The 22,185-nt window shown below is 40.0% G+C and overlaps 1 protein-coding gene across 1 annotated transcript; it reads left to right on the top strand.

Moving 5' to 3' along the window:
• The first annotated feature begins 7,492 nt into the window (after window positions 1–7,492).
• On the top strand, window positions 7,493–20,236 carry depdc7a (DEP domain containing 7, paralog a). Its single transcript, XM_063004506.1, has 9 exons — window positions 7,493–7,535; window positions 12,177–12,582; window positions 13,699–13,829; window positions 14,363–14,555; window positions 15,029–15,249; window positions 17,282–17,424; window positions 18,137–18,262; window positions 19,487–19,565; window positions 19,870–20,236. The coding sequence occupies exons 1-9, from the start codon at window positions 7,520–7,522 to the stop codon at window positions 20,082–20,084; spliced, it is 1,530 nt and encodes a 509-aa protein (XP_062860576.1). The 5' UTR covers window positions 7,493–7,519; the 3' UTR covers window positions 20,085–20,236.
• The last annotated feature ends 1,949 nt before the right edge of the window (window positions 20,237–22,185 follow it).

The following is a 22,185-nucleotide window of genomic DNA, read 5'->3' as shown; positions in this document are numbered from 1 at the left end:
TTTCTGTAGGCTACTCAGACACCAGGATTGCTAGATTAAAACACAGCGGTACATCACACCTGCTGTTTCTCAGTCTCAAGTTTTATAATAGCTAGATCCCTGTTCACAGTCAGTATTCTAATTCAAGTTGGCATTCTATGCTGACTAGTCAAGTTTTTACATACCAAACTCATCAAACCATATCTTTATAAAGCTTGTTTTGTACATGGAAACATTACCATGCTACACATTTCTCTGTATTGCATGCTGTGTTATTAAGATTTCTGGGTGCTTGAAATAACGGTTACAGCCCAGACCATTAAATGCAGCCCTAAACAATTATTCACATCAGTACAGTTTGTACAAACCTTGTTTTAAACATTACTGAGAGCAGTGATAATCAGAGATGAACTGTTGGGTGTTACGATGATGAAATGTGGTTAATTCACTGCCCCAAAATCCAAAGATAATGTGCTTTACACCACCCCAGTCAGTGCTTGATATAGTACATGGTGGTGTTAAGAGTTTTTATATAAACTTTATAGTTTTCTAATAGAGTACAGATTTTTTTTGTCTTAGCAGCTAAGCTATTGTCACTTCTTCCCTGAGGAATCCCTATGGCCCTTTCTCCCTCTGACCAGCTAATGATTGTTCATGTAGAGGATCCTAGTGTCTGTAGAGTGACCGACCTGACTGGTGGCACCACTGAGACTCAAAACTCCTAGATATTATGTCAGTCACTTGATCAAATACATGTGTGTGCAATGAACAGCAGCACTGCCCTGTCCAAGATGTGTTCCTTACTGTTAATGTTTTGAACAAAACATTTCTGGGTGCTTGAAATAACGGTTACAGCCCAGACCATTAAATGCAGCCCTAAACAATTATTCACATCAGTACAATTTGTACAAACCTTGTGTTAAACATTACTGAGAGCATTGATCATCAGAGATGAACTGTTGGGTGTTACGATGATGAAATGTGGTTAATTCATGCAAGGAACACATTTCCACTGCTCCAAAATTCAAAGATAATGTGCTTTACACCACCCCAGTCAGTGCTTGATATAGTACATGGTGGTGTTAAGAGTTTACACAGGCAGTTTAAACTTTGTAGTTTTCTAACAGAGTACAGATTTTTTTTTGTCTTAGCAGCTAAGCTATTGTCACTTCTTGATGTTTCCTCATAATAACAACACTTGCAGTTTACATGGGCAGTTTATTCAAAATATAAAACAAATATAAACTGATAATTCTTGGTGGCTGCTAGACCCCACTGTATTTGACTTTTCTCTGTTACTTCCCAATCCGTCCCACAACTTCATGGAAAAACTTATCAGCATTGAATGACTGACACAATATCCTCAGTTGAACAACATATGATTGTCCAAAAGACTCTCTAAGATTAAAACAAAGAACACAATGTCTAGTGCCAGTCCCTGCTGAAGAAGACCACTGTCCTGCAGAGTTTGATGAGAGGCGTTTGGGATTCCACAGAGAACATTGCTGGAAGAAGCTGATATTTGTTCCACCACGCAACAGTGTCTGCCTTACAGCTGAGAAATGTATGAATATTGATAAGAAAACTCTGGTCTGTGGGAGACATGATGAGAGGCTGCTTTCAGACTTGTTAACACAGCGTAATGGTTTCACAGAGGGAGGAATTTTGTTTGTTGGACCGTTGATACTGTACCTCCTGTTGTCCCAAAATGAGCCTGTGGTTTTGGGTGAAACTGCTTGAACCCATAGAAATTCAGCACAGTCACAGATCATCTCAGTAGAACTGTGTAAAATATAAAATATCACTTTTATTAACAGAAAGGTTTGAAAAGGTTTTAATTCACATTTAGATTTGAATCTGCCAAAACAGTTAGATGTCTGAAGTCCATTTTTCAGGACACTATAAGGCTGCATAGAGGTCTGCAACTGTTTTTTCTCTGTGACTGAATGACTGAAACACATTTTATAATACACTGATAGCGAATTTTCAAAAGCTCGGCTGGGTCAAAAGTATACATACAGCTCCTAAGATGATTAATTTGGTGGTGTAGAAGTAAAAAGATGAACACGATTGGAACAGGGTTATTAAAGAAACAGTGTGGGTAGGATTTACATTTACATTTTCGGCATTTAGCAGACGCTTTTATCCAAAGTTACTTACAGCACTGTGACAGTACATTGTCTAAGCAATTGAGGGTTAAGGGCCAAGAGCCCAGCTGTGACAGCCTGGCAGTGGTGGGGCTTGAACCAGCGACTTTTTGGTTACTAGTCCTTAACCAGTACCTTAACCACTAGGCTACAACTTTTGGAGACAAAGTTGGTGAGGTGAGATTAAGATGTTTTGGGCATGTGCAGAGGAGGAATGAGAGAAATATCGGGAGAAGGGTGAGGTGCTGACGATGAAACCGCCAGGCATGAGGACGGCCAAAGAGGAAGTTTATGGAGGATGTTCTGGACAGGGCAAGATGGAGACAAATGATCTGCTGTGGTGACCCCTAATGGGAGTAGCTGGTGGAAAAAGAAAAAGACAAAGAATGTCTTCTGTAATCATATTTAACTTTTATGTGTATTCATTACAAGATACAAAAAAACAGTGGTCTCTTGCCAAGTAATGGAGGAAAACCCAAACTGTCATCACGGACATTGACCCAGATCGTCAGATGGTCAGTAAACCAAAAATGGATGTAATGGATTACACTGGCCAGCTTTTGTTTTCCATATAACCAGCAATAAACTATAGTCAAGTTTTAAGCTGCTGATTTGTTCTAATTAGCAGCTTCAAATTGCTTGATCTGGTTGAAATTTCCTCTTAGGGAAAGGTGACAGTTTAGGTTTCCTTTCTAATTTATGCAACAAACTAATGCTCCATGTCCTTTTTTTAATGTATTCAGTCAAACAAGACCATTTTATAGGGCAAAGTGATATCATGAGCTGTAGTCGATAAAACTTTCTACAACTTGAAGTATATAGTCTGTTCTTGCTGTATGTATATATTTTGAACCAGTTGATTCAAACAAGTATCAGACGAGCTGAAACTGGACGTGAATTGCTGAAGTAACACGAAACTAGTGCATAAGAGAGAAATCAGCCCTAAATGTGGGTGTGAAGTTAATAAGAAAGGTGTGAGCAATAATAGAATTCATTGTACAGTAAACAATGAGAATCATTTTTATCTCTGTTAATTATCTGTGTATCTTATCCTCTTCAGCTTCATGCCACCTCATGTCCCACATATAACTACCAAATCAGACTTCCTACTACTGCTGAGCTGATAAACTCTGGGAGGTGAGCACAGAGGGCAGGTTAAAGGACGTACGTGTGCGTGCCAGCGTTTCAGCTGCTGATAAGAAACCAGAATACTAATGCGCTGGTGGCTACAGCAATAATGACAGCTTCTCAGAAATGAACTGATCAACTGAAGTGTGAGCTGATGAGCTGAAGCCAGGATCTGATCCACCGGTGAGTGACTTGATTGTTCCTAAATTCAGTGAACAGACAATTTACACAACAATACCACACTGCACTCAGTCTCATTCCTTCAAAGAAAAGGTAGAGAGCTGTAGAACCAGTTTTAGTCACGAGGCCAGACTGCAGAGTCAGAGGAGTTACATTTTCATATTTGTTTTCTTACCGTACTGTACATTTCATCATAATTTGGATTACTCTGTAATCTACCATATGCTGGCTTGATTTGGACCTAGCGGTAAGTCTTAATGTAAAAAGAAACATGAATATTTACAGCACTGTGAAGTTTTTGTAATTAGACACCAGAGCAACCTGTCTTTCCATACACTTTGACATCTAATGACTCTCATACAACTAGTTTAGAACATGAGCTAGTGCCAACGTAGTGTGCTGTACATTTTGGATAAATATTGTGCCATTATAGTGGATCATCTAGCTTATTTAAACATTTTAATATGAGAAAATATGTAGAAACATTACTATATTTTATTTATGTATAATCTTTTTTTAATATATTTTATATTAAGTTTTTAAGGGGCGGTGTGATCTATGCAGTGTGGTTGTAGTTTCTTGTTTTCTTTGCCCTTTTTTGCCAAACTGTGGTATGTTCAGAAGTTCTTGTATTTTTGCTAGAAGATTATATGACATGGGTCCTGCCAACATGGGTTTGTACCTCACCGTGTCCAGGGTGTACTGTGTCCAGCTGACACCTGACTCACTGTGAAAATATTAGTGAATTAATCAGTTGTATTCTGTTTAAAAGCTGTGCAATTTATGATTAGATCCTTGACTTGTTTGAACACTCTTTGACTTCACTTTGATTAGTTATGTGGTCAGCATTTATCAAACTGATAAACCTTCCAAAGAGAGAGCAATCCATGTTTGTGAAGTAAGAAAAACAGCTGATTTATAAATTTCTTACACAGATGTTGACTCTAAGCAATTTGACTAGGTTGTAAAGGTAATGTGAGATCAAAACTCGTCTGACAAGTGTTACAAATACTTTTTGTCTTTCACTGGCTTATCATACATAACTGTTTTATCCTGATCAGGGTTGTGCCAAAAACACTGGCTGCAAGGCGGGAATACTCCCTGAACAGAGAGCCCATCTATCTCAGGGTCACACTTGGTGACAATGTTTTTGGGAAGGAAACCTGAGCACCTTGAGGAAACCAAGATGGACATGATTAGATGTCATAATACACACTAGGGTGGCACAATTGTGTGCTAAAGTTAGGGTGTTGAGAACCTCCATTTCAATCACACTACAGATCACCACCCCTTGTTAAAGTGATTGGCATGTTCTTGGCATGTAGTCTGGATTTTATGCAGTGGCTTTTGTTTCTAGGGTGCAATCTCGGTGTCACTGGCCTATCAGGACCTCAATCAGGATGAATCTGTAATGTAAACATACATAAATGATAATGCAGACTGTTGTATATTTGTTGCACCATAGCTGTTGCATGATGTGGGAACCAACAATTAAACTTAAAGAAACTGGCATGCAAAAATAAAGGACGTAAAATGATGAAATGTACAGAAAATTTGACTAAGAAACAAAATTACACAAAGACTAGTTTCATATGCTACTGATCTGCTATTGGTTTAATATAAAAATGTTGGTTTCTTTCTCCAGGGTCAGTTTGATGAGTTTAATTTCAGTTCTGTGCTGATGAATGAGAACCCCTGTGAGGTATCTGCACTGTGCCATTGAAAAGCAAATTACCTCTCTGTCCCCTCTTCCCTTAAAGTCCCTAACAATCTACATTGTTTAGTGTGAGGAGGTAAAAACCTTTTTGTTCCTCCCCTGTCCCTCCCGGTCCCTCCCCCGTCCAACCAGTTTCTCACCAAACTTTGCTCTGTTATTCTGGACACACACTTTTCACAGACTGATTACTGTCCTCTATCTGATCCGATCACACCCAAGGCTGTCGTCATAAAACATATCTTATACATATGAGTGACACAATGAATAGTATTAAAGTCACACAGTTCAAGAGTTTTGATGTCTTGTTTTGATCCTCACCTTAAATTATAGTCTTATATCCATTTTGGATACTTGTGGGTACTTTGTCTTCCTCCTACCACCCAAAAACCTCCCTGGTTGGATTCTAGATGGAGGTTTGTCACTGAATGGGTGCTGATTGCTTTACCAGATCATATTCCTGCCATACGCCCAGTGGGGTCAGACTGGATCTGGATCCCACAGCCTTGATCAATATGAAAAAGCCACTAAAGAAACAATGCATCTAAATAGGTGTCAGCTCTTAGACATTTTAAAGGAACACAGTATATGTACTGTATGTGTACAGTGAGCACTCCTTTGTTCTTCCACCATAACAATAAGTACACTTCAAACTTGGAGAACATTGTGTTGTACCAACGTGTAGCCATTTTGATGGTTGTTAACACTAGCAGTGCCATCCATTTAGATTCACTTCAGGTGTCACATGGCCAGCCATCCTTCTTATTCTCAACAGGTGGCTTCTGATCCCTAAAGCCTAGCTAAGGTATTTATTTTTTGAAAGATGGGTTTTAGGAAATTAGGAAACTGTGTGTTTTCACACAAATTTTATTTAAATAAATATAGATCAGAGCATTTCTATTGCTATCTAATGTGATAACCTAATCTATCTCATCTACTGCTGGCTGCCCCCATAATATCACACACAAAGGCACCAATAATTTCCAATATGCAATGGGTCTGCTGTGCTAGACATTTTTAGACATTTTCTCATTGACAGTTTTTGTTTTCTATGGAGTGTTTGTGAACATTTCCATAAGGATGATTCCAAGGGCCATGAGTAGACAGGATTAAATCTTGTACATATAAGAATTTCATCATTTTATTATGGGCTGCTACGCTCGGATGGTGTAGCAGTAAAATAAGATAGCCCTTCACTGAAGAAATCCAGGGTTTGAATATTAGTGGTGCAATCAACCATTCGGGCATCTACACAGACATGTTTTGCCATGTCTGTGGAAATAGGGGTGACCTAACAGCCTAGCCATTGGGAGATGCACTTGTCAGTGTGTTCTCAGTGTCAAGCCCAGGATGGCATAAAAACTGTGCCAAATCAGGTATTTGATTCACTGTTGTGACCCCTATGAATACAGAAGCAACCAAAAGAAAAAATATTACAATAAAAAATGACAATATTCTTGCTAGAGATTAAGTTATAAACATTATCTATACAAACAATTGTCTATAAGAATTAGGTATGTGGAAGAGTTGTATCTTTGAAAACCAGACTGTTACCTTATTACTTGAAACACATACTATTACTGGTGCTATTTTTACACGTACTATCACTGTCCATAGTCAAGCAAGCTTGTGCAAGTAAAAAAGCCCCTGCTCCAAAATCAGCACTTACATTTACCAGATGCTTTTATCCAAAGCAATTTGCTAAATCACCACAAAGACACCACAAACAATATGTTACAGTGAGCACAGTTTGTAAAATCTGTAAACAACTACACATCCACACAATCTGTGAGAAATCTCACACACTTCATGTTAACCACTTCACACTGTCAGAAAAAAGGTTATAAACTACTTCTCACTGGAATGGCAAACCTAAGGGTAAATGTTCTGTACCCTTACTTACATGAAGCAGATGATGTCTTTAGTGTTGAACTGAAAACAAATATTTTAACATGGTGAAACTGTCTGTAAGGTCTGTAGATATTAGTTATACTTGTCAGTGCAGAAAATGTTATCTGTAATCAATTATTTCTGTAATCTTTCTTTGTTCAATTAGTTTAGTGCTGGCGTTAATATTTTGTAACTTTTAGCCACTTTTATTGTTTATTTATTTTAATACTTTTATTTAGAGATACTGAAACCGATCAGAGTCCATTTCGATTTTTTAACACTGATACCAGATCAAGAAAAGTTTCGACTTGTGAATTGTTATGCAAATTACCGACCAATCAGGGCTGCTTATGTTTGTGACGTCACAAACGGGCGGGTTGAATCAAAGCGAGTGGCAGAGCTTCATTTAGCGGGCGCTTGTGTGCAGAAGTGGCTGTGAGTTAGTGCATCAGAGTGGATTTACTGCATCACAGTGAGAGTCATGCACCGACCTCCAGGTAATAATAACAATAATACTCTCTATTATATACACATACTCTCATATACATGCTTAATAAGATTACATGTATGTGTTGTAAGTGTACAAAGCATTGACGTTTTACACAGAAAATAAAAACAAAGCGTTGTGTACTTTAATTAATAAAATATTCTACAGATTGTCGTGCTCATAAAATAGGTTACTAGTTTATTTAGTGTTTAGGAAAAATTTTTAATCATGCTGTATTTCCTGCATTTTACAAAATATTATACTGTAACAATTGTTTTTAGTTTGTAGCTTAAAAATTAATTGATCAGGGGGGAAAAAATAATTGCATGGCTGTATACAATATTACTAAAAGTATTATATAAACTTAACAACAATGACAACACCTAAAACACTATTGCAATTTGTTATTTATTTACAATTTGTTGTCAATTATTATTGAAATCTATAATAACTATAATATTAACTAATTTATTTAAATAATTTAATATAATAACTAGTAACAGCAGTGGGACCCAACAGTAACAACAACAGGATGTTGAGTGTTACAGTGAATTACAGTAATTTACAGTATTTCTGCAGAAGGAGTTGCCTACGTTTACATTTTTGGCATTTAGCAGACGCCTTTATCCAAAGCAACTATACAGTCTAAGCAACTGAGGGTTAAGGGCCTTGCTTAAGGGCCCAACAGCAGCAACCTGGCATTGGTGGGGCTTGAACCAGTGACCTTCTGATTACTAGTCCAGTACCATAACTGCTAGGCTACAACGTCCCTGTTGCTGTGTGCCTTTTTTCTGTTTCGAACTTTTAGATAGATGTTTTTAAATGTGTCTACAGTTAATGAGAAAGTTCATCTCTGTCTTGACCTCTTCTGTGGAACAGTTGCTACACAGTCTCTGGGTGTCAGCTGGGTGTTTTTATACTGCCGTTTTTGATAGCAAGTCAGCAGGCATTAAGCCATAGCTGGTCAGGATCTGTCTTTGCTCTATAGTCCTCAGTACAAGTAAATTTAATGTAATAATTTTAATTAGGTAGCAGGTACATGTTGATAGCAACTTACCTAAATGTTCAAGTGACAAAAGTAAAGTAAAAGTGTTTGTACGAAGACAATAAATTGTGCAAAAAATAAAAAAGAACCATTATTCTTTACAACTAATTGTGTACAATGTGTGTGGCTGTTATGCGACAATTAAACAACAAAGTTGAAGCAGTATATTGTTATGAAATTACTGATTACTTATGTGTCTACACATCAGTCCGTACATTTCTTGGACTAGTTTAGATGTACTATTTAATGACATTGTTGTGGTTTGTGGTGTTTAGCAAATTGATTGTAATAACTACATACATGTATCTTAAGGTGTCACATATATCTAAGATAATTTATGATTCATCATCATAGGTGTAGTGTATTTGAGCGGGTGTGTGCAAATTTAAATTTAAATTTAGCGCCCCCCTAGGGTTAAATCAGTTTAACTTGTCTGTGCATGAAGAGACAATGCTAAAATATTCTGCATATCTTCTTGGCATTGATTTGGCTTCAGCTTCTCGCTGTCTGTGGATGACTTATAGGGATTAACTGCACAAAATGTTTTCTGTAGCGCTTCTAATTGGGCTCATAGAGAAAAAGCTGCGTACTTTACCAAACCCCTCAGTGATTATTTGTGCTCTTGTTGGATAAACACAACAGTGTGTGTTGCTGTGAGTGAGGACAGGCATTCCCACCTGAGGGGCATCTAGAGGGTAACGCTAAGTGCTTCAAACACAGAGTTGCCAGACATCAAGTGACACTACTTATAATGCCCATAATATTTAACTCTTTTTATCGTTTACCATATCTATCTATACACCCATCCTCCAATCTATTCCTCCCAGCTATTCATTCTCCTAACCATTAATCCATCCATCCATTCACAACGTCTACATGTTTCTGGGGGGTATACGAAAACAGGAGTGCCCAAAAGAAACCCTCACAGTTGTCTGACATGGGACCTGTATAAGTATTGAATTATGGAAACCAAGCCTACAAACTTTGTATAAAATTACCGCTTTAGCTTTGGGTAAGGCTTGTTGCTCTGGGATCAATAAAGTATCTATCTATCTATATATCTAGTGATATGCAAACTATGTCACAGCATGTGCCGTACCTTTAGCAGGAAGCAATTTAATGGAAAGGAAGGAAACACTATACACACTGATAATTGCTGACCAATTTGATCTCATCAACCTGAGTTTTACCCAGATTGGATATAGCAACCTCATTGCTGGATTTGATTTCACATTTTATCTAAAATGCTTTAATTGAGTTCATTTTCTATAGAATGAATGAATGTTTCCGGTGTGCATTATTGATCTAAAGAAAGTTTTTTGTCTTGTAGTTGAGTATTGTCAGAGCTCTGTTGATGAGTCGGCGTAGTTTGGGAGGGGTGATGTAAGGGGATTAAATTTGCTTGTGTAAAGAATTGGTGTTGGATCCTGGGTTCACTCTGGGTTGTTTTAAAAAAACAAAAACTGGTTTTTATATTTCTCAGAAGTGTGTTTCCGTCTAGCTGTTGGAAGGCAGTTAGTAGGAAACTTTGGAAAGCCTGAAGATATTGCTGTTTATTAGAACAGCAGGTGGTTATTAAATAGTAAACATGCACTATTAATGGGTAAAGGCGTACTTCTTAGGAAGATCATGTCATGTCAATAAGCTAAATGTGGCTGAATGTACCAAAACCAAGAAATTAGAAATAGCCTATAAAATGATTCCTCAAATTGCAGTGTTACCACATCAAACTACAACATGCTGCTAATTTACAATAATATTTAGTGCAGTATTATGCAGTTTAGTCCAGTGTATCTGCTTCCAACCCACCTATCCACAAACTAAACCAAATATACATATTCAGCCAAAAAAAAGTTGAATCTCTTCCCACAACCATTATTTTATTGTTACTAGTCAATCAGTTCAGATATAGGTGTGAATTGTGGGTGCTTTTGGTTCAAAGAAGACCAATAGGAAGCACCCTTTTAGTCACCCCAGATACTGATTGCAGATAGTGACAGTGATATTGACTTCAGATTCTTTGTACAAAAAGTGAGACACTTAGCATTTAAACTAGCGACAGAAGCTCATTCTACCACTCAGAAGCTTTAAGATTGGTCATGCTTAGATCTTAGACAGACAGACCAGGCAAAGGCCCTGAAGCTGAAGACCTGAGTTGACATGCAGAGCTAAATTATTCTCATAACTTCAGTATGAATGTAAATAAGCAAACATCAGATGTCAAACAGGGTTTATCAACTACATTTAAGCCAAGGGGAAATTTGTTGGTTTATTTCTTTTAGCGGGAGGGAGAGATATCTCTGAGGAGGTTTACATTACATTTACATTTTTGTATTTATCAGAAGCTTTAATCCAAATGGTCTTACAAATGTTACTGCATAGAATCCAAGTAACTGAGGATTAAGGGTCTTGCTCAGTGGCATAACAGTGGTGACTTGGCAGTAGTAGGCTTTGAACCAGCAATTTTCTGATCCTTAACCACTAGACTGTCACTGCCCTATCTACATGTTCAGCATAGCTTCAGGTTACTTCACTTACTTTCTTAAACGCTTATCCAATCAGGGTCACGGGGAAGGGGTGCTGGAGCCTATCCCAGCTTCTCAATGAGCACAAGACACACAGTAACACCCTGGAGAGGGCGCCAGTCCATTGCAGGGCAGACACACATACACACACTCATACACAAAACCATTGACCTATAGGGCAATTAAGTGTCTCCAATTAACCCGACTGCTTGTTTTTGGACTGTGGGAGGAAACCAGAGCTCCCGGAGGAAACCCACACAGGCACGGGGAGAACTTGGGGAGAACACACTTGTGTCCAGAGTGGGATGCGTCCACTAAAGCTCCCGCCAAGCCCTCGTAAATAGATTTAGAGCTTAAATGTAATCATCAGCTGTGTCTGTATGTTAAATTAAATTGTAAAGTAATCTTATTTACATGGACAGTGGGGGACAGAAGATTGAGACCACCAGTCAAAATGCTTCAACTTAGCATTTTTTTTTATTTTACAATTTCTTAGTAACCATACTGTTGTGATGTCACACACCTCAAATGCACTGTTCACTCCTAAATCTGTTCACACCTTTGGGAGTAAGTGAATGAAGAAACCATCCATCTTTTACATGTTTTTGGGAGGTGAGAGGAAACTCAGACCATAGGACATCTGTGAGTGTTTTCACTCTTTTTCTTTTTTTTTCCACACCCTCTCACTTTTAAGACCAATTCCCTTACATGATATGCCATGACTTGTTTTTTATTATTATTTTAGGATCAAATAGATCTGAAAGTCACAAACTGGTGATTGCAATTGTCCAAGGTGCTACAAAACTATCATTAGTTAGTCCATGTTTTAAAATGAGTCTTAAGCCAGTTAAAGTTTGTGTCACATTTCTTATAAAATGGATACAGTTTGAGTTACTTACAGTATTTTTGGTGTCATTCTTTCATCACGTTATCTATTTTAGCATTGTTGGATGCAAAACTATTAACAAACCTTGAACCTGAACCAAGTCTGAGTAGATCCACCACATTTAGAATCAAGTAAAAATGTAATAATTACATGAATGAATCTAGATGTACTGATTTGATCTCCTCTCACTTACAGATAACAGGATGGCCGGGAAGCCGTTCCGTGCCACTTTCATCTGGAGCAGCATCATAAACAACCTGCAGTCGCAGGTGGAGGTCAAGAGACGACGCCACAACCTTAAGTCCTACCATAACTGCTTCCTGGGCTCTGAAGCCGTAGACGTAGTCCTGGCTCACATCATTCAGAACAAATTCTGTGGAGATGAAGAAGTGCCTCGTTATAAAGCAGTGCGCCTTTGCCAGGCGCTCATGGACTCGCGGGTGTTTGAGGCTGTGGACACTAAGGTGTTTGGGAAGGAAAAGAGGCCGGTTAAGTTTGAGGACAGCAGCTGCAGTTTGTACAGGTTCCTGAACAGGCCAAGTTCTAACAAGGATTCGTTACAGATTGTGTACGATGCATCTTCCATCAGCAGGTCTGAAAGGTATGTGGTTTTATCTGTAAACACAGTTCATGCTGCAATGACATAAGGCATTCCTGGCATCGATCAGAAAATGCATATGGTGCTGATGATATATGTTGTTGATTCACTTATTTTTTACATCACTGGCAAAATTACATGTTCAACGTAAATGCTTGTAAACTACAGGCTTTCCAGTATACTGGACATGAGAACTACAAACAACATGCTGTTTAATGTGTAAAAGAAGACTAACTATATTACTAAATGACTTTTAGTCTCAGATTAATGATGCATCCAAAGAAAATAAGAATTAAATCAGGATTTGGCAGTTTCACATAAGAGCACTAATGTGATTAGCCATGCTTTCATTTCCATTTCTGACCTTCATGACTGAATCTAAATATCTGATTGGATGAAACTTGATTACATTGTTCCTGTACCTGGAGAACGAATGATTTTTTGACGAATGATTCCACAGCACATTGTTTTTATTAAAATGGATTGAAGTGGATTTTTGACCAATGCCAAGACCGTGAGCATTTTTGTGTACTATTGACATTTTCTGTGTCTAATAAGTTTAAAAACTACTGTATATTATGCAGCTAAAGCTAGTCAGGTCAGAGAGACATGTATGACATGACAGTCTTGGAATTTCAGTGATTTTGAAATGGTTTATTTCTGACCTTTCTCCATCGTTTAATGGTAGCTTGACCCTGTCATGCGACCATGTTTATATGTACTTTTTACTGGTGAGTCCATGCTAACTGTATAATGACTTTATAGAACTTTCTACACACTGAACCAATCATCTACGTAGGTTGCTGTTTGTATACTTTCGGGTCAATAATTGTGTGGAACATTTGCCGAAATCATTAAAAATCCAAGTCTGCCATGGACATGTCCCTTATCTACATCTACAGTACATGTCCCTTAAATGTGCAGGTAAACCTCTGACCTCACCTGTATGTAAATTATGAAGAACAGGATCATTAATTAAATCAGTTAAATAACTGGATTTGGAATGGCGAGGTCATGATTTGCTCTTCTATGTAGCAGCACTGTGGTACTGACAGTGTCTGAGATCCTCTTATGCACCATTATGATCTGATTCTAATCTAATCACACATTTCTGCATAGAGAAGAGGAACAGAACTATTCAAACAGCTCGCCCGTCAAGAATGATAAATCTCTGGAAGACGTTTTAGGGAACCTGAATGCAAACACCACCGTCACACCCCAGCTGATGAATCTGGGCCTGTCCCAGGAGGGTAAGTCACTTTTTACTAAAATCCACTTGTTTTAGGCTTATGGATATTAAGATTTTCAACTGTAAAGCACTGTATAGACAGAAGTATGTGGACACCTGCCTTGATTCTCAATTAAATAAAATTAATTATGTGCTTCCAACTTAAGGCAACAGTTTGAGGTTAGTGCTTTGGCCTGACTGTCCACCGAAAGATCCAAAAACAAAGTTTGATCATTTTGATATAGAACCTCATCTGCTCACATAGATCTCTGACCTAAACCTCATGAAACATTGCTTGCAATCAGTACCCTACCCCACAAATGCTCTTTAAACTAAATTAGCACAAATTTAAACCAACACTTATAATGGAAAAAAATCTTGAAACTCCTTCCAAGAGGAGTAGAGACTGTTACAGTTTCAAATAAAGGGGGGATCAATAATATTGCCCATGGTTTTGTAATCAAATGCTTAACAAGTGTATGGTCTGGTGTCTATATACATTTATATGTATAGTGTAAATGAATTGGTGTATAAGGTGTTTGTTGTGACCCTCAGTGATGGATGAGGTGTGGCAGCAGCAGGCCACGTTAAGGTTACTGCAGCTAATCGAGTTACCATTATTGGAGAGTCTGTTAGAAGGGAAGGAAAGTCCTCGCCCCCCTCTGCATGGCATGGACAGCGACCCGGACCTCCTCTACACCAGCAACTACGTTGATCGAGAGATCCTCAAAGCCTTCAGCGAAGCCCAGTAAGTAATCTTCATCATCCCTCCTACTTTTCTGGTTTAGTTGAAATGACTGTTGATTTGGTGGCATGGTGGTGCGGCACAAACACTACCCTCTGTACCACCATGCCACCAAATCAACATTCATTTCAACTTCAGTCTAATAATTCTTTTTATGTTCAAACCAGAAACACACTGAAAGCTTATTTCTAATTAAAATGAAAATATTTACATAATCTGGTGTTTTTACTGGATTTTGCATTAAACTGAGCTGAAACATAAAGCCTGCATCATGAACATCATATCCAGATGAGTGGAGGATGGTGATTATGTAATAAGCGTTGTTAGTCAGACTGAGTCTTCTGGCTGTGTGGATTTCCTAACACACGTCCAATGGTCTAAAGGTCGAGAGGACAGACTGACCTCTTTCTGACTGCCTGTACTGTTTCTTCAGTTATCTTTATGTAATCTTTGTTGTCTGGTGTTTTTTTCTATAGGGCTGATGACTGGTTATCAGCAGCTGTGGACTGTCTGGAGTTCCTGCCCGATCAGTTAGTAGTGGAAGTGAGTCGAGGCCTCGCCAGGTGTCCAGAAGAGACGTCCGAGTATAAACGTTTGCTTTATGATATCCTTATTCAACACTACGGACAGACGGACTATCCTCCACTCTTCACCAACCACGTCTTTGACGTGCACACAGGCATCTCCGAACTGTTAGGTAAGACAGAGAAGGTGGTCTGAACCTGCAGGGGTTTTTAACATTCAGTAATTGAACATGTACACAGTGACACACATTGTTAATTATACTGCTGAACAGATTGTAATGTGCAGAACAGTTTGATGCCAACTGTATAGTATAAATTTCTTTTTAAGTCAATTAAAGAAGGTGTGGCCTCTATACCCATCAGTCCTAGTGCAGGAGGTGTAGCCTTTGTACCTGACAGTCTCAGTGCAGTAGGTTTGGCCTTGTACCTCATAGTTTCAGTGCAGGGGGTGTAGCCTTTGTACCTGGCAGTGTCAGTGCAGTTGGTGTGGTCTTGTACCTGTCAATCCCAGTGCAGAAGACGAGGCCTATGTATAAGTTCCAGTGCATTAGGTGTGGCCTTGCACCTGACAATCCCAGTGCAGGAGGTGTGGCCCTGTACCTGACAATCCTAGTGCACGAGGCGTGGCCTCTGTATCTGTCAGTCCCAGTGCAGGAGCTTTGGCCTCTGTATCTGTCAGTCCCAGTGCAGGAGCTGTGGCCTTGTACCTGACAGTCTCAGTGCAGGAGGTGTGGCCTTGTACCTGACAATCCCAGTGCAGGAGGTGTGGCCCTGTACCTGACAATCCTAGTGCACGAGGCGTGGCCTCTGTATCTGTCAGTCCCAGTGCAGGAGCTGTGGCCTCTGAATCTGTCAGTCCCAGTGCAGGAGCTGTGGCCTTGTACCTGACAATCCCAGTGCAGGAGGTGTGGCCTTGTACCTAACAGTCCCAGTGCAGGAGCTGTGGCCTTGTACCTGACAATCCCAGTGCAGGAGGTGTGGCCTTGTACCTAACAGTCCCAGTGCAGGAGGTGTGGCCTTGTACCCATTAATCCCAGCGCAGGAGATGTGGTCTTTATACATGTCAGTCTCAGTGCAGGACGTGTGGCCCTGTACCTGACAGTCTCAGGGCAGGAGGTGGGTCCTCTGTACCTGGCAATCCCAGTGCAGGGGGTGTGGCCTTTCTACCTGTGAGTTGCAGTTAAGGAGGTGTGACCTCTATACATGTCAATCCCAGTGCAGGAATTGTGGCCCTGTACCTGACAATCCCAGGGCAGGGGGTGTGGCCTTTCTATCTGTGAGTTGCAGATAAGGAGGTGTGGCCTTGTACCTATTAGTCTCAGAGCAGGAGGTGTGGCCTTTCTACCTGTGAGTTGCAGTTAAGGAGGTGTGGCCTTGTACCTGACAGTCCCAGTTTAGGAGGTGTGGCCTTGTACCTATTAGTCTCAGAGCAGGAGGTGTGGCCTTTCTACCTGTGAGTTGCAGTTAAGGAGGTGTGGCCTTGTACCTGACAGTCCCAGTTTAGGAGGTGTGGCCTTGTACCTATTAGTCTCAGAGCAGGAGGTGTGGCCTTTCTACCTGTGAGTTGCAGATGAGGAGGTGTGGCCTTGTACCTGACAGTCCCAGTTTAGGAGGTTTGGCCTTGTACCTGTCAGTCTCAGTGCAGTAGGTATGGCCTTGTACCTGACAATCCCAGTGCAGGAGGTGTGGCCTTGTACCCATTAATTCCAGTGCAGGAGATGTGGCCCTTGTACCTAACAGTCCCAGTGCAGGAGATGTGGCCCTTGTACCTAACAGTCCCAGTGCAGGAGATGTGGCCCTTGTACCTAACAGTCCCAGTGCAGGAGGTGTGGCCCTTGTACCTAACAGTCCCAGTGCATGAGGTGTGGCCTTGTACCCATTAATCCCATTGCAGGAGGTGTGGTCATGACAGTCTCAGTGCAGGAGGTGTGGCCCTTGTACCCATTAATCCCATTGCAGGGGGTGTGGCCTTTCTACCTGTGAGTAGTCTCTAAACATGTCAGTCCCAGTTAAGGAGGCATGGTTTCTGTACCTATCAGTCCTCATTCAGGAGATGTGCCCTTGTACCTGACAGTGTCACACATCAACCCAGGCGAGGATTAAATAATTAGCTTTTTTGAAAGGACAAACTGTCAGGTATTTCTTGTGCTTTCTACACAGCATCTGTAAACATGTGTTAGTTTCTAAGCCTCTGTGTGTGTGTAGTTAATGGAAAACAGGAGCAAGCTCTGGAGGCTCTTCAGCTCTGTCTGAAGCTCCAGGACTCGCGGAGCAGAGAGGAACTCCGCAGACTGCTCCGCTTCATGGCTCTCGCTGCCCAGCCTAAAGACATTAAACTGCACAAAGAGGTGAGAAGGTTTAAATGCTCCATCACACTGTGTTTCCCATGATCAGGTCATTAAGTTTATCTTGACATGTAGATTGAATTTCGCACCAGGAAAAACCTGTTCTTAAAAAACACAGTCATAATTTACAATTCAGATACATGATGTCAGGATTATGGACTTCATAACACTGTAACTAAACAGGGCCTCAATTACATTACACTGGTTCTGAAGAGGGACAAAAGCTGCCAAACAAAAAACTTTGCAAACACTTAAATATTGATGTTGTCAAAGTTCAGAGACTACAGGATAAGTCGACTGTGTGAGAGCAGTGAGCAGGAATGATGTCCTAGGTTTCTGTCTTTATTACACCATGGTTAAATTAGCCTGTAGATAAAGCTCCACTTCAACAGTTCACCAGAGAGTCCGAAAATAATGAGCAAAAAGTGGAAGAGGTCTCAGGAGTGCATTTTTTTTTACTTCACACTTACTGTCCGAACAATGATTTGTTGTTGGGACCATTGAACGTAATTTTTTGGTTTAATCCTGCCCATGAGTGTACAGTAGACACAAGTTTACATATATACTTTGAGATGTCTGTCATTGCATGTCAGTCTTAGGGTTTTAAGACTTTTAGCAACCATTTAGTTTCTGTGACTGAATGATTGGAACGCTGGCTGGTAAATAAAACCATTCACACATTTAAGTTCTTTCATATTTTTTTTATGTTGTTTAGGTTGAGAACAGGATGGCAGTGAAGAGGGCATTCTCCAGTGCTATAGTGTACAGTGCCAAACTGGCCAAAGGAAAGGTGGACCTCCTGGTTCTGTTTTTGATAGACCACCATCTAGATCTGTTCAAGGTGAGTCATGTTAATCACCAAAGGGAGGTGAGACTGGGTTCACAACATGCATCAAAAAACATCAAACCAGTCGTGCAGTGCCTTAGCCCATGTATTCTCAACCTTTCTGTCAGCTGGGATACCAAAGTGTGGAAACAAGTCGAATTTATTAGTAAAGCCATTTTTACACTGGACATGGTCTTAAAGCAAACCAATCCAGGACCAAAAACTCCTGGTGAGCAAGTCAAGGGCAACAGTTTACATTTACATTTTTGGCATTTAGCAGACGCTTTTATCCAAAGCGACTTACAGTACTGTGACAGTATGTTGTCTAAGCAATTGAGGGTTAAGGGCCTTGCTTAAGGGCCGAACAGTGGCAACCTGGCAGTGGTGGGGCTTGAACTGGTGACCTTTCGACTACTAGCCCAGCTCCTTAACCATTAGGCTACAACAGTGGCACAGAAAAGGTCTTAAACATTGGCCCAGAGGATATTTTGGATGAATTAGAAGTAGATTAAATAAACTAGACCTGTGAAAAGCATAAGAATTTAGAAAAGCTGTTGCAGTGGCCTGCACACTTGCTTTACTGTGTAGAAATAACTGTCTGATGTACAGAAGTGCAGGTCACACCACTGTCAGTCTGTTAGGGGCTGCAAGTGACCCATTTGTTGTTGCTGCCTAAATGTTTTGGTGTCCCAGGTTCACTTTGCCAATCTTGTACTGTAGATACAAAGCTAATGTTGGTAAGAAGTAAAGAAGTTTTTTAGTCTATAATGTCCCTATTTTAAATTTAACACAGAGCAAAGCATTTGCCTAACTCATCACATGAATGCATTTAGCTTATTTATATGTATGCATTGTTCTGGAAGTCACTTTTTCCATCACAGCAAGAAGGTCCTGGGTTTGATCCTCAAGTGGGGCGGTCCAGGTCCTTTCTGTGTGGAGTTTGCATGTTCTCCCCGTGTCTTTGTGGGTTTCCTCTAAGAACTCCGGTTTCCTCCCACAGTCCAAAGACATGCAAGTGAGGTGAATTGGAGACACTAAATTGTCCATGACTGTGTTCGATATAACCTTGTGAACTGATGAACCTTGTGTAATAACCATCGTTCCTGTCATGAATGTAACCGAAGTGTAAAACATGATGCTAAAATCCTAATAAACAAACAAACAATCACTTTCTCCATGGAATGAAATCATAAACATGATAATAATAATCTAAGCTTATTACTGTCATTATTTTCACAGATCCCGGTATCATTGCACAGGCTTGTTAGCAATAAACTAGCGAACATTGTCAAGGGCAAAGATCCTGATGTTGTAACAGGTATGTTTCTGTTTTTTTGCACCAATAAACACATCGCTGTGTTAATTTGCCAGTAGATTTTCAGCTTCCTAGATTTCTAGGATGTATTCAATCAATTCCACTTAGTTTAGCGGTTTAAAAGCATGTTACTACTGCTATAATGCTATTTTCCTTTCTTTATATAAGTTTGCTCTGCTATAACTGTAAATACAGTAGTGTGCTTTACTTTCTTTTGCTCCGCATGTGCAGAATTGAGACTTTCATACTGTTATGTGTATGAATTTTTACTTAGTGTAGAAGTAACAGCATATTTCTGGTCTTTCAGGTCCATCTTACTGTAGACGGCTCACAGGAAGTGCTTACATGGAGACAGTACAGAAAACCACCAAAGAGGAGCTGTTCACTTTACTACGAACCATCCACGAGAACCCCAGATTCTCAGTAAAGGAGAAGCGGAGACTGCTGGGCCAGTTCTACAGAGGCCATCCTGAGATCTTTGTACAGTATTTCGGCAACCAGATCTCCAGTTCTTTCCTGTAATACAGTGTTAGATTGAAATCTGTTGCACTACATGTATATAGTGAGGTGTAAATGTGTAAAATGTCCTGTAAATCATGTACAAAACCTAATGTAAATGTTATTTACTTTTTGTGTACAGACGCACATGCTAAATGAAAGGTCAACAAATGAAATGTGTCTGATTGTAGCGACTGTATTAAACAATGACAGAATAATATTCAAGGTTCATGTCAGGTTCATTCAATTTCCATTAACCGCTTTATCCTGGTCGAGGTCACAACAGGTCAGGTAATACTGGGAAACACTTGCTGCGAAGCAGGGACACCCTGGACTGGGTGCCGATATATTTGCAGAGTTTGCCCCCTCCCCACCACAACATAGCCAATCATGTCTGTGTAGACACTGACCGGCCAGTACCAACAACTGGCCAAAACAAACTCTGATATTAGGGGTTGTGGGCTATCGTAGTAGAGTGCTATGTCACCCAAGCATACAGAAACATGAATGAAAACAGGCTTAATAACACTAGAACCAAACAGTTCTTTAAATTACAGAACAGTAGATTTACGAAAAAAGAAGGCATTAAGTTTGAAGCCATGAGTCCAAATTATAAAAAAGCAATCTAGCATTTACAATAAGAGCATCAGATGGTGTGACTGTCGTTTACTTTTGTGCTTTTTAATGTCTATGATTGCTAGTTTCATAGCAACTGACTCAAAAGGTTTGGCAAGCAAAGTAAATTCCTGGTCAGTTTTCCATAACAAAGAAGTGTAGTGACCAACCTAAACACTGCCACATCACCCCACTGCTGCGTTCTCTTCACTGGCTTCCTGTAGCTGCACACATTCAGTTTAAAACACTGATGCTCGCCTACAAAGCCAAAAATAGACCAGCCCCAAGCTACCTTAAAGGTCTAATAAAACCCCGTTCTGTATCATGCAACCTCCGAGCCTCTAGTCTTGCTCGACTTGATCCTCCACCCAGGACTCGAGGGAGACAAGCATCAAGGCTCTTCTTTGTACCAGCACCCAAGTGGTGGAATGAACTTCCTCTGTCTGTCCGAACATCGGAGTCACTGTCTCTTAAAGACGATTAAAAATCCACCCCTTCATTAAACACTTAAGCTGACATGTACTTGCTTACACTCTTCATTCATTTCTTGTGCAAAAAAAACAAACAAACACTTTGGTTAACAGGGTTTCAGCAGATTTGTATTCTTGGACTGTTGTTTACTTAAACTAGAGTAAGGTAATGTTATGTTCACTATGGAAGCACTTCTGTAAGTCGCTCTGGATAAGAGTGTCTGCTAAATGCTGAAAATGTAAATGTAAGTGGTTCTTATGTTGTACTCTTGACCCCAAGATACCAAAACCAACTGCTGTAGATTCCCCAGACATTACATCACAGAGGCATTACATCCCTATAGAAATTTTACTAGACAGTGCATGAAACAGTGCGAGCATATCCAAATGAACATGGTGTTTCCACCAGACAAAAAGTGTTCTGTAGCAGTTCTGAAAAGGTCATGTTGCACATGTCACTCTGCACGTGAATGTAATCTTTTGTCATCACATATCCGGGACAAAGTTTGGAATGAGAATATTGGAATAAGGTTGAGAAAAATGCATTGTGTGACTGAGGAATCAGTCGAATGCTTACGTTCATGCATCAATTTATTTTCTTTTGGCTGCTCCCATATTAAGGGGTCAGAGCGGATCTGGTCCACATAACAGACTCACAGTTTTTGTGCCTGATGCAACCCTCCTATATTAATCTGGGCTTGAGACTGGCTTTGAGTGCACCCCCTAATGGCTAGGCTGTTTCCCAAAAGAATAAACACACATTACCATTTTACACCCAAAGTGTCTTTGCAGTGCTGAAAATGGTGTAATTGATCAGTTGGGTATAGGGGTACTCAATACAACTGTGATACATCATGCATAAGGCCCTACCTAATTCACGGCAGTGAAAATTGCATCACAGACAGTGAAACGAGCCATTTCTTGTGTAAAATGCAATTTGCTGTGAAGTTCAAAATGTAGGGTTTGTGTTTAGCGATTTAACATTTTCCATTCGTGTAGCGTTCAAGTGCCTCACATTTACTGATAAATTTTTGCTATGA

The sequence above is a fragment of the Trichomycterus rosablanca genome, chromosome 11, assembly GCF_030014385.1.
Source record: "Trichomycterus rosablanca isolate fTriRos1 chromosome 11, fTriRos1.hap1, whole genome shotgun sequence".
In the NCBI taxonomy this organism is placed as follows: Eukaryota; Metazoa; Chordata; class Actinopteri; order Siluriformes; family Trichomycteridae; genus Trichomycterus; species Trichomycterus rosablanca.
This window is presented reverse-complemented; position numbering and strand designations above follow the sequence as displayed.

Bases quoted from the DNA above. Each gene is read 5' to 3' on its own strand.
- depdc7a (XM_063004506.1), top strand. The intron at 15,250-17,281 runs GTAAGACAGAGA...GTGTGTGTGTAG, and splicing joins AGGCATCTCCGAACTGTTAG to TTAATGGAAAACAGGAGCAA. The intron at 17,425-18,136 runs GTGAGAAGGTTT...TATGTTGTTTAG, and splicing joins ACATTAAACTGCACAAAGAG to GTTGAGAACAGGATGGCAGT.